We start from the raw sequence: 15,255 nt of genomic DNA, 5'->3' as shown, positions 1-15,255 counted from the left end.
ATGTGACAGGAAGCGCGACTGTTGTTGTACCGGAAGTGAAGCGTGTGGTCGGCAGCGCAACGATGGCGAGCGCTACAGCAAAACAACCCGCGAAAAATGCAGGCAAATCCGCGTCCGGAGGGACCGGAGGCACCGCGGGTGGAGCTCCGGCGATACCGCTCGCGTCTCCGCTCATGGGCGGCTTGAATAAGAAGAAGAAGCCGTTCCTCGGCATGTCTGCGCCGCTGGGTTACGTGCCCGGACTGGGACGAGGGTGAGAGACCAAAACACACACTCGCTGCACACGTTATTAATTACAACAACACTGCGGATTTTGAGACTTTATGCTATGTATTGTGATGTTTCGTTGTAATTTTATGTATTGTGTTGTACTGGGTTATAAGATGTTCTCTTGTAATTTTACACCAATTTTAAACTTTGAAAAATGTCTCTTATGGTCACCAAGGCTGCATTTATTTGATCAATAATAATAATAATAAACACAAGTAATACAGAAATACAGTAATATTGTGAAATATTTTTAATGCATATCAATATATAATCTATTACTGTGGTACAAACCTGAATTTTCAGCAGCCATTAATTCAGTGTTCATTTCAAAATTAAAGTATTTTCAAAAATAAGAAGAAGAACTACTCCTTGATTACCAAATCATCATATCAGAATGACACTGAAGACTGGAGAAATGATGCTGAAAACGTATATTAAATTAGAAAACCATTCTTTTAATTCAATGGTAATTAAATTTTTGGTCAAATAATTGCAGCCTTGGTGAAAGGAAGAGACTTATTTAAATGCATTAAGAATCATAGTGTCAGATGTTGTCATATTCTGAGTTGTGATGTGTTGTGCTCCTCAGTGCTACGGGTTTCACCACACGATCAGATATCGGTCCCGCTCGGGATGCCAATGACCCCGTGGACGATCGGCACGCTCCCCCTGGGAAGAGGACGGTGGGCGATCAGATGAAGAAGAACCAAGAGGAGGATGAAGAGGATCTGAATGACACTAACTATGACGAGGTGTTTATCCTGAGGAGGCTCGTGTCGACCTGGGCCATACGAGATTGCATGCAAAACAGGCAACAGAATATACAAAACTGTGTTCAGTATATCTTAGGATTGATAAATCCCTTCCTCTGTGTGCTCTAGTTCAATGGTTACGCAGGCAGTCTGTTCTCCAGTGGGCCGTATGAGAAAGACGACGAGGAGGCGGACGCCATCTACGCCGCTCTGGATAAACGCATGGATGAGAGACGAAAAGAAAGAAGGTGCGTGGGAACTTTCTTCTCTCATCTGCACTTGTTGGTTGTTCTGTAGTGTCTCTGTGTTTATATTGTTGATGTATCCTCAGGGAGCTGCGAGAGAAAGAGGAGATCGAGAAATACCGTATGGAGCGGCCCAAAATTCAGCAGCAGTTCTCAGACCTGAAGGTGTGTGTGTGTTTGTGTAAATTAATGGCCAGTGTCCTGCTGAATTAGGATTTTGTCTTATTGCAACTTGTTTCTGTTGTGAACTTGCACAAACTGCATTGCAATGCTATAATTTTCCAAAATGTAATTTATGTGAAACTATGAAGTCTGTTAAGGCCAGGCCAGAGACACACAGAGACAATACTGTAGCAGGCAGATCTCTCACTAGCTGTGTTTACATGGACCCTTGTAATCCGATCGTAATAGGACTAGAAGCACAATCAGAATAAAAATGTCTCATGTAAAAACGTCAATCAGATTGAATTGGACTGATCCGACTGAAATTGTGATCTGATTGTAAGGGGTGGTTTATCCCTTTTGTAATCCGAGCGAGAGGACATGTAAATACTTGATCGGATTGAAAACCCAAACTGGAAGTACTGCGCATGCACAGCGACGTAGAAGTAGCGTAATGATGTATGACGCGCAGAACGAGCTGTTGTTCCTGGTGAATAAAGTGTCATAAATAAGTGTCCTGTCATTATAAATCTCCCCTTTCGCTCAGCGTATGTGAAGTGGAACAGGACCACGTCCCACCAGTCCTTGTTTAAGACTCTCATCAGCATACGACTAGTTTTGGGTGTGGAAAGAGGCACTTTTACTACTTTTTGTTTTGTTTTGTTTTTTGCTAAAGTAAAGTTAAGTAGCACAACAGTTCATGTGCTGGTTGTCGCCTAATTAGGACCCGAAGTAAATAAATATAACGAGTGCTTTTTAAAACCGCAGCGGCAAACTCAAAAGCACACACTCAAAAAGCGCATGTTAAAAGAGTAAATCCAATCAGAAGCCTGTGACATGTAAACGCACACATCGATCCGATCTCTTTATTTAGCATTCATGTAAACACTACGTTCGGATTCGTCAATCACAATGAATTAATTCTGATGGAAGCAAAAAGTGTCCATGTAAACGCACCTAATGTTCATGATACACAAACTATTGGAAGAAGATCCTCAATGTTGACTTGGGGGTTTATATGAATGTGTTTCTGAGGGGAGCTGATGGTCTAAAGAAGCTGATGGTCATTCAGAGTTTGTGCGGTTTGTTTGGTCCAGGCATGTAGTAGAATTTCACAAAGCTTGTTAGAACATTCTGTTTTAGCTTCAGATTGGGTTATTATTCAATCAAATTATTAAAACCTACTGGACCGCCCACAATTCTGCAGACTTTTCAGAAACAAATAAAAAAAACTAATTATAATTACTACTGTTCCAATTTTACTTTGTTGCTTTTTTTTTTTTTTTTTTTTTTACCGACATTTAAAAATAACACATTTCAGAGGTTATCATGCTGTCTAAATCATACTGGCCCTACAAATAATATTTGGAAATTTAGTTTGAACTGGAAAAAGACAATCAACATTTGGGATTTATAATTTGTTTACTCTCAAATACACTACAGTTCAAAATTTTGGGCTCCATGATATTTCTTTTTGAAAGAAAATCTGTTTTTATTCAGCAAAGACATGTTTAATTGTTCAATAGTGACAGTATAGACATTTATAAAGTTGCAGAATATTTATATTTCAAATAAATGCTTTTCTTTCTAACTTTTCATTTAAGGAATCCTGAAAAAAACAAACACAATTTCCACAAATTATGAAGCAGCACAAAAGTTTTCAGCAAAATAACAAATGTTTCTTGAGCAGTAATTCAGTATATCAGAATGATTTCTGAAGGATGTGACACTGAAGACTGGAGGAATGATGCTGAAAATTCAGCTTTGCATCACTGGAATAAATTACATTTTAAAATAATTTCAAATAGAAAATAATTATTTTAACTATTGTAATAATATTACACAATATTACAGTTTTTACTGTATTTTTTATCAAGAACATGTAGCCTGGGTGAGCAGAAGATACTTCTTTAAAAAACACTTTAAAAACATACCCACCCCTAACTTTTGAGTGGTAGTGTCAACGATAACCCTGTTGCATTATTTCTCCCCACAGAGGAAGCTGGCTGAGGTCACGGAGGACGAATGGTTGAGTATTCCTGAGGTTGGTGATGCCAGGAACAAACGGCAGAGGAATCCCCGCCATGAGAAGCTCACACCTGTGCCAGACAGCTTCTTTGCCAAGCACCTCAAGACTGGAGAAAACCACACCTCCGTCGACCCTCTGCAGGGGGTGAGTAACATCCCATCACCTTTCACATCATCGTCTTGATTTTTTTTTTTATATATAAAATCAGAGTACAATGCATTGCTTTGCGGGATCCAGTGCACTTTAGGATTTCTCTGCAAAATAGAAAACGATGCCATTTCTAATTGAGCGGTTTCCTTTTCAGCAATTTGCTGGGCTAGAGACACCCTTCCCAGGGGGCTTGAACACACCCTACCCAGGAGGCATGACGCCTGAAGCTGGAGAGCTGGACATGAGGAAGATCGGACAGGCCAGGAACACTCTGATGGACATGAGGCTCAGTCAGGTGAGGCACCACAGCATTTAAATGTAAAACTGAATTCATTTAAAGAAAAAAATAATTTGACTGAGTCTTTGTTGGTGTCTCCAGGTGTCTGACTCTGTGAGTGGACAGACAGTAGTTGATCCTAAAGGCTATCTCACTGATCTCAACTCCATGATCCCCACACATGGAGGAGACATCAGGTACCGAGTGTTTTACCCTAATGAGCTTTATATCTGGGCTGTCTGTGTTGCAGTATCTAAAGTGGTTCTGTGTGTGTGCAGTGATATTAAGAAGGCCCGTCTCCTCTTGAAGTCCGTGAGAGAAACAAACCCTCATCACCCTCCGGCCTGGATCGCTTCTGCTCGTCTGGAGGAGGTGACCGGGAAGCTGCAGGTGGCCAGAAACCTGATCATGAAAGGCACTGAGATGTGTCCCAAGGTGAGGCACAAAAAGAGGGAGGAAGTGGTCATGTGTAACTAAATTAAGGTCCATATGTATTTAAGGCAAAGATTTTTTTCACTCTTCATTTAAGGGTGAAATAAGTTTGAAATATCTATACAGAGGTACACTGTTAGTGGCATCCCTACACACACTGAGTGCGGCGTTCAGATGAATGTGTCAAAATGTGTTGTCTGCTCTCCTCTCAGTGACAAAATAAGCGCAGAACAAAAATAACAGCAGTTAAGAAAACCTCTGATGTGGACATGTTTGCACCAGCTCTGCAGTTCAGCATATTTATAGCAAGCAGCGTCACAGAATTAAACAGGGAAAGAAAAAAAAGTGTCGGTTCAATTAGATTTATGACTTCACGTGAGTGTGTTTATGCTTTTACTCGCGTCTGACTTTGATGGACTGAACAGAAGAAATGAACCAGAGAAGATTCGCATGTCAAAGAAGGCGGAGCCCCAGAGCCACACCTACCTATTACATCATCATCATCACAGACCAATGGGCGTTCGAAGGTGTTTACCAGCCAGAGCAAAATCTTCTAGAAAGTTCATTTTGGCCTGAAATGGATCCTGAGCAAACTTAGTTTTGCCTGATTATGTTTGAAATGACATCACGCCAGTTCTTTCTTGTATTTCGCTCACAGTAGCTGCAAGAAAATTTACCTTCAACTTTATTATTAATGGGACTCTGAAAATAAAATGTTTTAAATGAAGGATATGAACCCCTTAAAGAGATGTTTCACCCAGAAATGACTGACTTTCTCCTGGGGAGCATGTTTATTTTGAAGTTGTCTCGAAGAGAGCAAACTGTTTAACAGTTGACTTTTATTTAGACAAAAACAGACATTTCTTGTCTTTGTTTCCTAAAGGATAGAAAGTCAGGTTTGGAGTGACATAAGGGAGTGAAAATGATGACAGAATTGTAAGTTGTGGTTGAACAGTGTTTAAAGTAAAGGAATAGCTGGACTCTGTCCAGTAGAGGGCAGCCTGTGTATGAAGCATTGAAGTTTTACAGCTGTAGGAGTGTTGACAGGTTGTTATAGCAGTGCCTTCATGACCTGCAAAACCCCATTTGGAAAAGATTGTTCAAGCACAACATAAAGTCATGGTCCATGAATTGAGCCTGGATTATGTCGGCTGTGCCAGTCAGTTTGTCTACTAGTGCTGATTTTGGATTGGAAATGTAAACCGTGTCAGGCTCTTTTTGTTCTCAGTGTTTGCACCGCTTCATTAAGTGTACTTCAGCAGACCTGGCCGTGTCTCGAAGCCTAGTGAGCTGCCCATTTAGACCGAATGTTTGTGTGCGATCTGTCCTCAAACACCCCTGTGGTGAACACACATGTTGTCTTGGCAGCTGATTCTATAAATCATTCAACATTAATTTTTAATAATTCACCAGCCAATTGTCAATTATTCCTTTTATACATTTGAACTATTGAGAAGGGCTCCACGCTAAAATACATGAGAAAGCAAAAATGGTTTACCGTAACTTAAAATCTAGTCAACACAAGCTGTAATGTCTGATTCAAGGAAAAATGAAACAGTTCTTTTTGAGTTGGTCAAAAGATTCACCAGACAGCCTCGTGGACTGGTGATTTAGTGTTTCGTATAATTTAGGTTTGTGAGACTTGAAGAGATATTAAAATAAATGAATCAATTATTTATTTTATTTGGTAGCAATTTTATTAAATGATATTGGCAACTGTTCAACATATAAGAAAATGATTTCATAACTTGATGAACAAGCATTTTTCTAAATCGATTCTGAAACCACATTCTTTTTATTGGTTTCCTTGTGTTTGTTTTTCTACAGCCCTGCTGGAGATGTTATCTGTTCTGCGTAATTTTGTCTGAAGGCAGTGTTTGTGTTATGTTCATAGAGCGAGTGTGTGTGTGTGTGATCTGTGTGTGTTGTCTGTTCAGAGTGAGGATGTTTGGCTGGAAGCCGCCCGGCTGCAGCCCGGAGACACGGCGAAGGCAGTAGTTGCCCAGGCTGTGCGTCACCTCCCTCAGTCTGTGCGCATCTATATCAGAGCCGCCGAGCTCGAGACGGACATCAGGGCCAAGAAACGAGTGCTCAGGAAAGGTCAGTGCCTCTCTGTCTGTCTCTCTTCCTCCACTCCTCTTTAGGTTTCTCATTCCAGTGCCACCTGCGTTTTTCCGCCTGCATACCTGTGTGACAGAGACAGATGAAGTGTTAGTTATGCATGAATCAGTCTCAGCTTGTTAAAATGTCCTGTATCTCTTTAAATAGGGTGCTGGTTCTGCTTCATCAGTGTCTCCACCTTGATTAGCTTGTTAACTCTATAAAGTAATGTGGTGTCAGTTTATTATTCATGAGGTGATTTGCATACAGTGTTGGCACGGCAGTGGTTTTTGTGCTTTCTGGAGAAAGTTTGAGTGCATTCGAGATCTCTGTGTTGTTTCTGTTGAAATCTGAGGAGTGAATGTGCATCTGAAGGGAACTGAGTTTTAATGGCATTTTCTTTTCATTGTACTGCCATATGATACCTTAATATTAGAGTTTATAACATGTTTTTGATGCGCTGCTTTGTGTGCAGGAGTAACTGTGGACCTGTCCATAAGCGCCACCTACTGTCAGGGAGTGGATTAGCATTTTCATTAAGCTTATTAACATTTTTTTTGTAAAAACGTTTATTATTTAAACTCTAACATTAACATTTTTTACAGTTCAGCATGTCACTCTTGACTTCGGTGGTGTTTTAAAACCGCATTGCTTTTTTGTGTTCCACTGTGTAAACATGCACTAGGTGACCGTCTTTCATTACTATTCATCATTTTCATTAGTTCTTTAATAAGCGCAGCTGTCATTTTTATTGTTTCTATTTATTCGTGGGTGGGGGGATGGGAATAAAATGGTTTTGGTGAAAGAGCAAAAACAAAAGGGTTACTATGTCTGGTTCTTATTTAGTGAGAATATTCTAATGAGCCCAAAAACAAGCAGTGTGATTCTTGCTACTTTTTGTTTAATCATTCAATAAGTGTGGTCCGTATACTGCCTTTTTCCCAATATCTGCATGTCTTCACAGCGCTGGAGAATGTGTCGAAGTCGGTGCGTTTGTGGAAGATCGCTGTTGAGCTGGAGGAGCCAGAGGATGCAAGGATCATGTTGAGCAGAGCAGTCGAGTGCTGTCCTACCAGTGTAGAGGTACACACACACACACACACACACAGTCTTAATCTGCCAGGACTCATAAACCTCTTTATGGCCCATAAATCAGACAGCTCTGTTGTGCTTGTCCACCGTAGCTCTGGCTGGCTCTGGCCCGGTTAGAAACCTATGAGAATGCCCGTCGTGTTCTGAACAAGGCCCGTGAAAACATTCCCACCGACCGCCATATCTGGATCACCGCTGCCAAGCTGGAGGAGGCCAACGGAAACACACAGATGGTGGAGAAGATCATCGACAGAGCCATCACCTCCCTCAGGGCCAACGGCGTGGAGATCAACCGTGAGCAGTGGATTCAGGTCTGACATCTCAATCTTTAAGAGCTCAGATGGCTCAGTGTGTTTTTAACTGGTTTCAATTTTCTTTTATTAAATTAGAGTTATTATCAGAGGAAAAACAGTGGAAAAATGCATATATGCAAAGACCGAGATTCCAGTCTGGACAGGCTTAGGTTTCTTAGTAAAGCTGCATTGCCAGATATATGAGAGAAGGAGTTTTATATCCGAATGTGTTAATTCAAAGCTGGTGTCTGTCTCAGGATGCAGAGGAGTGTGATAAGGCTGGCAGCGTGGCCACATGTCAGGCTGTGATCAGAGCCGTGATTGGGATTGGCATTGAAGAGGAGGACTGCAAACACACGTGGATGGAGGACGCAGACAGTGTAAACACCCTCTCACCTTCACTCGCCCACATCCTGCGTTCATTCAGCACCACCTGACTGTTTACTACTGACATCTCTGATCCTTTAGTCATGAAAATAACACCTTACAGTAGAAGATTTAAAGGGCTAGCTCCACCAAAAATGAAAATGCGTTAATTTCTTTCTTCTGTTAAACACACGCGCAGTATTTTGAAGAATGTTAACAACCAGACAGTTGCTGGTAGCCATTGCCCTCCATAGTATTATTTTTCTTTCATACTATGGAAGGCAATGGCTACCAGCAACTGTTTGCTTCCAAACATTCTTCAAAATATGAGTAAATGATGACAGCATTTTCATTTTTGGGTGAACTCTCCCTTTAATGTCATATCTTTTTACCATTAGTTTGGCTATATAACAGCAATAAACTTAAAATATATTGTTTCTATTAATATAATTGACAACCTTAAGGCAATAGTTTTTCCTTTATTTAATTATGTCTCAAAAAGTAATTGGCTTACTTCATTAAAGCCGTTCTTTGATTTTTCAGATACTTTATTTAGCTTCAAATCAAAGTTTAAGCTCTATTATGGTGATCTGTGATGGTGATTGTTTGAGTGTTGTTGTAGTGTGTGGCTCATGGCGCTCTGGAGTGTGCGCGGGCCATCTACGCTCATGCGCTCCAGGTCTTCCCCAGCAAGAAGAGCGTCTGGCTGAGAGCCGCTTACTTTGAGAAGAACCACGGTACCCGGTGAGAAATACTAGCTGTCTACACACGGCTGAACAGAATTTAAATATGGAAGGCAACAAGGAATATTTGAGGTTCCCCACTTTTAATTAGTTTTAAATCATTAGACTTTGCATTACTGAAGTCTTTCTGAACCCACTTTCTTTTAGAGGCACCTTCATTTAGACTCTGATATATAATCTAATCCCTTGATTATATTCCACAGTTATTGACTTTATTTTAATCTCTCTCTCTCTTTCTCTCAGGGAGTCGTTGGAGGCTCTGTTACAGAGGGCTGTAGCTCACTGTCCGAAGGCTGAGGTGTTATGGCTAATGGGTGCTAAATCGAAATGGTTGGCGGGAGACGTTCCTGCAGCCAGAAGTATCCTGGCTTTGGCTTTCCAGGTGAGTGCTTCTTCCCATCAGCTCTCCAGCTCCCATGACTGCATTATTAGTGACGAGCATCATTATTGATAGCATCGTAGCATTGTAATGGTGAAGCAGCGGCACATGTTACACTTCTTTGTAGTAGATAATTACAAAAGTAATTCCTGAAAGACCTGTAAAGTGTAGTGGTAGGTTTCATATCTAACTCACTCTCTTTTATTTATTTGATTTTAAATGCACTTTTAATGGACAATAAAGAGATCTAGTCTTGTTTAAATGTTTAGTTTTGGTAAGTCTCTTTTGCTCATCAAGGCTGCATTTATTTGATCAAAAATCTGTAAATACTGTAAAATTGTGAAATAATTGTACAATGTAAAATAACTGCTTTCGTTTTTAATATAATTTTAAATGTAATTTATTTCTGTGATGCAAAGTTGAATTTCCAGCATCATTCCTCCAGTCTTCAGTGTCACATGATCCTTCAGAAATCTTTTTAATATGCTGATTTGATGCTCAAGAAACATTTGTGATTATCAGTGTTGAAAACCGTTGTGCTGCTTAATATTTTTGTGGAAACCATACATATATTCAGGATATATTCATATTTATTTGATGAATAGAATGTTCAAAAGAACAGTATTTATTTGAAATTTAAATATTTAACAATATAAATGCTTTTACTTTCACTTTTGTCAATTTTAAAGCATCATTACTGACTGAAAGTGTTAATTTGAAATATATGTATACAATATGTATATAAATAGATACTATTTAAATTGATTTTGATTCCCTCACACTCATTATGGAAGGCACAACAAAACAACTATAGATTCAGTGTTGACAGAGTCATAACATAACTGAAAAAAACACCAAACATGCAAGAATTGTATGCAAAACTTCAAATGAAAGCTGCAGAACAATAATTAAAAAAATCAATCTAAACTGCATATCCATGCTCATTTCCTGAAACGAATCCGCTTTTACTGCATCTAAGTGTTGACTGGGACGGTGGCCAGTAAAAGCTCATCCCTCCTCTCTCTGTTTGTCTCTTTGTGTGTTAGGCTAACCCCAACAGCGAGGAGATCTGGCTGGCTGCCGTCAAGCTGGAATCGGAGAATAACGAGTACGAGAGAGCGCGCAGGCTGCTAGCCAAGGCCCGCAGCAGCGCCCCCACCGCCAGGGTGAGTTCAGACAGATGCCGGGGACACAGCTTTCTGCCTGTTAGGATTTCTCTTTAGTTCGGATTGAACTGGTTGAACTAATAATCCTTAAACTTCATCCGAACAGTGGCTTTCAGTTCAGGTGCTAAATTTTGCATGGCATTGCTGTTACAAAATGCTGTCACAGAATTGTGGCCAGGGTTTGTGTCAGATGAGCTCTGTTAGTGGATGGAAACCTCCTCACAGCAGATGTGCTTGCTCTGCACACTAGAAAGGAGCATGGGACTTTTGGGAGTAAATGGTGCAGATGGAAGGTGTTCGAATGGTCTCTTGCCTGGGCTTGTTTAACTCTTGGCTCCAGGAAAGAGTGTCAGCATCTAAACAAATATCTCCGGATCAAATGTACCTCCAGCACTTGGCAGGATTCCTCATGAGTGGTAATGTTATCAACAAAAAAAAAACACTTATGTTTTTCTGCATCGATGGAAGCTAGCCGTGTTCAATTCATACGGGAAATCTCCCTGGCTGTTTCAGTGCACTTATGCATTGCACACAGTCTTAATAATCATGTTCAAGATGTCAGAGGCTTTAAAGGCTGTTATACGAGCTGTCATAAGTGTTTTCTGTGTGCCGCTCGCAGGTGTTTATGAAGTCGGTGAGGCTGGAGTGGGTGCTGGGGAACATTGACGCGGCACATGAGCTTTGTACCGAGGCCCTGAAGCACTATGAGGATTTCCCCAAGCTCTGGATGATGAGAGGACAGATCGAGGAGCAGTCGGAGAACATCGATAAAGCACGAGAGGCCTACAACCAGGGAGTACGTTTATGGGCTCTGGAGAAGATGCCGTGCTATAATTGAACATTTTACTGTGGATGGATTGTTGGTTGAATTTCTTTTTGTGGAAAATGTAGAACCTCATTCTGTATGATGTTAGGAACAACCATTGTTCGGTGGGAATGCGTGATGATGGTGTTCCTCTAATGGCTTCTCTCTGCTGTGTCCGTTCAGCTGAAGAAGTGTCCTCACTCCATGTCATTATGGCTGCTCCTGTCTCGGCTGGAAGAGAGAGTCGGGCAGCTCACGCGCGCTCGAGCCATCTTAGAGAAAGCTCGCCTCAAGAATCCACAAACCCCTGAGATCTGGTGAGAAACCATGCCGAATGTTGTGGTGTTAACTGAACTAGCAGAAAAATGGCCGACTTACTTTGCGTTTTAGGCTACATGCAATTACATAATGTCTTAATCGTTTTCATGTCATGACAAAATCTCACCAAAATAACGTATAATTTTTATTCTCAATTTCTCTGACAGGCTGGAGTCTGTCCGACTTGAATACAGAGCGGGATTGAAAAACATCTCCAACACGCTCATGGCCAAAGCCCTTCAGGAGTGTCCTAACTCTGGTAAGCCACGCTTTCTTCAGCCCTGAACGGATCCGTCAGGAGCCTCGGCACACTTTCACCCCTCAACCTTCGCTTCTTCCTGTCAGGTATCCTGTGGGCTGAAGCCGTGTTCTTGGAGGCCAGGCCTCAGCGCAAGACCAAGAGTGTTGACGCTCTGAAGAAGTGTGAACATGATCCTCATGTGCTTCTGGCTGTGGCCAAGTAAGTCTCCTGACCCGGCTCTTGTCAAACTTCTCCCTGCTGTTAATTCCAGTTGACCCATCCACATTCCTCCACCTTTTTATTCCTTGTTTGACAAGAACAGTCTGAACTTTTAAGTCTGTGCCCTGCAGACTGTTCTGGAGCGAGAGGAAGATAACAAAGGCGCGAGAGTGGTTCCTGCGGACGGTGAAGATCGAACCAGACTTGGGCGACACCTGGGCGTTCTTCTACAAGTTTGAGCTTCAGCACGGCACAGAAGTAAGGCGTTTTATTCTCAAGTTAACTAGTTTAGGCATGGACACCTGAGGGCATTTCTAATGAAACACAAAAGAAGATGTTTTGAATGCTCTGCTTGCTGTTTTGCGTCCTCGGTGACTCTGGTGTTACTCTGGTGTTGTTCTGTCCCTCAGGAGCAGCAGCAGGAGGTGAAGAAGCGCTGTGAGAACGCAGAGCCGCGGCACGGTGAGCTGTGGTGCGCTGAATCCAAACACGTTCTCAACTGGCAGAAGAACATCGGAGAGATCCTGGTCCTCGTGGCATCAAAGATCAAAAACACCTTCTGAACTGTGGGACTGATAGAAGATTCACAAATCCTTTTTTTTATGGCTTTCTTCCTGGTTTCGTGTTTGCCCTCTGGAACAGAGATGATTCAAGGCTGTTATCATTACACATGCTGTTATGTTCACAGTGGACTAAAGTCTAGTCACACACAGAAACATGAGTCCTTTTTGAAGAGTAATTGCCAGAATTATCTCTTGCTCTGCTTCTCATGAAGCTAATGTGTAAATGTGCTGCTTATCAGAAAATAAATGAAAAAGTCCAGTCGGTTTCAGACGTCAGTGCTCATGTGATCATTACAGTGCTGGGGATTTTGCTATTTCTCAGTCATCCTTGTTTTATGTTGGCTTGATAAATCCTGCGTGCTATTATTGTGTTAATTTATGTTTGTTTATTTTTCTTTTCTTTTTAAATCAACTCTCTCTAACCCATTTCTAACAACGAATTGTCCTTCAGTCTGTTTTTAATATAATTTTTTTTTAGCTGGTTGCATCAGAAATACAGAGCCCCTCATATCGCATGCAAAGAAAAAAAACATGATGTTGTGACTAAATTAAAATGAGTCCAAACAACTGATCAAAACATTACTATAATCCACACCACTCCAGTCCGCCAGTTAACGTCCTGTGAAGCCAAAAGAGAAACAAATTCATCAAAAAGTTTTAACTTTTTGGATGAAGGAACTAATTCCTGTAAATCTGGGGTGGCCTGAAGTTGAGTACATGTTGAGTTTTGGGTGAACTAAGTTACTCTGATGTAACTGTTCAAACATTTGTACTTCATGTTCTCTTTAGGTGTGGTGGCATGGGATTTACTTCTGGTTTAAAAACTTTTATACTTAGGAGATCCCTGTTTGAAAATGTTCTGTATGTTTTTATATAAGTGACGGTTATGATAGCATTACAGTATTGGCATACTACTGTACATCATGATTAGTCCTGTTTGCATTTATTTGCATACTGAATTGTGATCTATTCTTACATCAGTTCAATCATCTATACATGTCTTTACTCTGTCTTGTTTTCACTTGACAGTAGCATATGCAGTGCAGCTCTGAGTGTGAAAGCTGATCTATCTAGTTATGGACGTGTGATATACGTGCAGGGATCATTAAAAGCAGATGAAGTGAGGACCCGGGATGACCCTGACTAAAACTTCAGCTTACATAAAACCTTACACTTTCTTTCCTCTGCCTTAAAGCACTGGAATTTCATCTGAAAAATAAAATTAATGTGCGACACATGCGGTATGTAGTGATTTTTATCAGCTGACGGTAAACCACAAGGCCACACTGAACTACTCTACGCAATCTGACTCAAATGTCTGGACAAAAGATGAAAGGATTTGTTTGTCCACACATAAATCAGGGTAAAGGGATTCGTGCAGTCCCTAGCAGTGTGGACCCTTCAGTGCAGCAGGTTTATAAAGTGATCTCCCACCGAAACCGAAACAAAGCGCCAAGTTGATTGATCGCGGAAGTTTTCTCGACTTGATCAGACGCGTTCCGGTGAAAGCCAAGCGCGATGCCAGCAGCCCGTGACGGCTGAGACGCGCGAGACCCTCGCCGATGCTGAAGTGCGCGCGCCTCTCGCCGGAGCACCAGCTCAAACTACACCTAAAACTAGTGATTAAAGTCCACCATTATTGTTACTATTATTTCTGCGCGGACCGTTTTTGGAGGTTTTCTGTGGGAAACATGTAAGAGGCGTTGGACGCCGCTGGACCATGTCCATCTTCCCAAGCCCTGAGTGCTGCGCGCCCGAGTCCCTCATCACCCCACGGTCGATGGTAAGAGCCCACTGCATCACTGCGCGATATACTGCTTCTGTTCTGTGTCTCTCAGGCAGCAGACAAACTGTTTAATAGCATTACAAACAGAGGAACGTGTCCTTATCAAACTCTAAATTGACCCTTTGAAATCCATTAGTATTAGCAGATAACAGAGAGCACGTGCGTTTAGCTGTTAGAGTGACACAAACAACATGATTTCATTCAAAATGTGTTGTTTTTTTAAACGCTTGCGTATGTATACAATTATGTTTTACTCTTCTATCATATAAATGAAAATCCTCGAAAACATAAAATGGTCCAGTAGCTAAATGCGACCAAATTAACCCAATGTTTGCCAGGAAATATTGAGAAAAACAAGGAATGATATGATGTGCATGTTTCTTTTTAGACTTTAACTTTACTACTTTTTTCTTTTTTGGTTTACTACTTCAGTACTGCTATTGCCGGTTTCATTTAATGTGACAGTACAGCTTTATATTATCTGTTATATATAGATTATAATTTATTATAAGTGGGACTCAGGGTTGCCCTCTGGTCACAAATGAGACATGTTTAATATGCTGTGATCAGAATAAAATAATCAGACAATAATAACAGAACCATTCGATTTGGTATTTATCAGAATAGGATAGAATAATACAACAATACACAACAATAATAAAGCCTGTATAATTGTTAGTTAATAGAGCCTAATATAGACGGTTTCAACGGCATCAACATAAACAAACGTTAATGCGCGTGAGCGCTTTTGTGGACCTAACTTAACTTCCGGTAGACTCCAAATAGAATCAATAACAACAGCTCTCTAGAGTAGATATTTTTTTGATAACAAACAAAATGTGTTTTCTGTGTGGATAAGGCGGACTT

At 41.0% G+C, this 15,255-nt stretch overlaps 1 protein-coding gene across 1 annotated transcript; it reads left to right on the top strand.

Annotated features, from left to right (window-relative positions):
• Positions 1–15: 15 nt before the first annotated feature.
• LOC127944464 (pre-mRNA-processing factor 6) lies at positions 16–12,873 on the top strand. Its single transcript, XM_052540396.1, has 21 exons — positions 16–253; positions 860–1,022; positions 1,152–1,270; positions 1,354–1,432; positions 3,426–3,602; positions 3,763–3,903; positions 3,988–4,082; positions 4,164–4,320; positions 6,255–6,417; positions 7,382–7,500; positions 7,602–7,820; positions 8,060–8,182; positions 8,791–8,912; positions 9,155–9,293; positions 10,337–10,456; positions 11,076–11,252; positions 11,445–11,578; positions 11,747–11,838; positions 11,925–12,039; positions 12,171–12,297; positions 12,450–12,873. Exons 1-21 carry the CDS (start codon positions 63–65, stop codon positions 12,600–12,602), a joined length of 2,925 nt encoding a protein of 974 aa, XP_052396356.1. The 5' UTR covers positions 16–62; the 3' UTR covers positions 12,603–12,873.
• The last annotated feature ends 2,382 nt before the right edge of the window (positions 12,874–15,255 follow it).

This window comes from Carassius gibelio, chromosome A23 (genome assembly GCF_023724105.1).
Source record: "Carassius gibelio isolate Cgi1373 ecotype wild population from Czech Republic chromosome A23, carGib1.2-hapl.c, whole genome shotgun sequence".
NCBI lineage: Eukaryota > Metazoa > Chordata > Actinopteri > Cypriniformes > Cyprinidae > Carassius > Carassius gibelio.
This window is presented reverse-complemented; position numbering and strand designations above follow the sequence as displayed.

Excerpts from the sequence above, each read along its gene's own strand:
- LOC127944464 (XM_052540396.1), top strand. The coding sequence starts at position 63 with ATGGCGAGCGCTACAGCAAAACAACCCGCGAAAAATGCAGGCAAATCC. Across the intron at positions 4,321-6,254 it reads GCACTGAGATGTGTCCCAAG|AGTGAGGATGTTTGGCTGGA; the intron begins GTGAGGCACAAA and ends TTGTCTGTTCAG. Across the intron at positions 11,839-11,924 it reads TCAGGAGTGTCCTAACTCTG|GTATCCTGTGGGCTGAAGCC; the intron begins GTAAGCCACGCT and ends TCTTCCTGTCAG.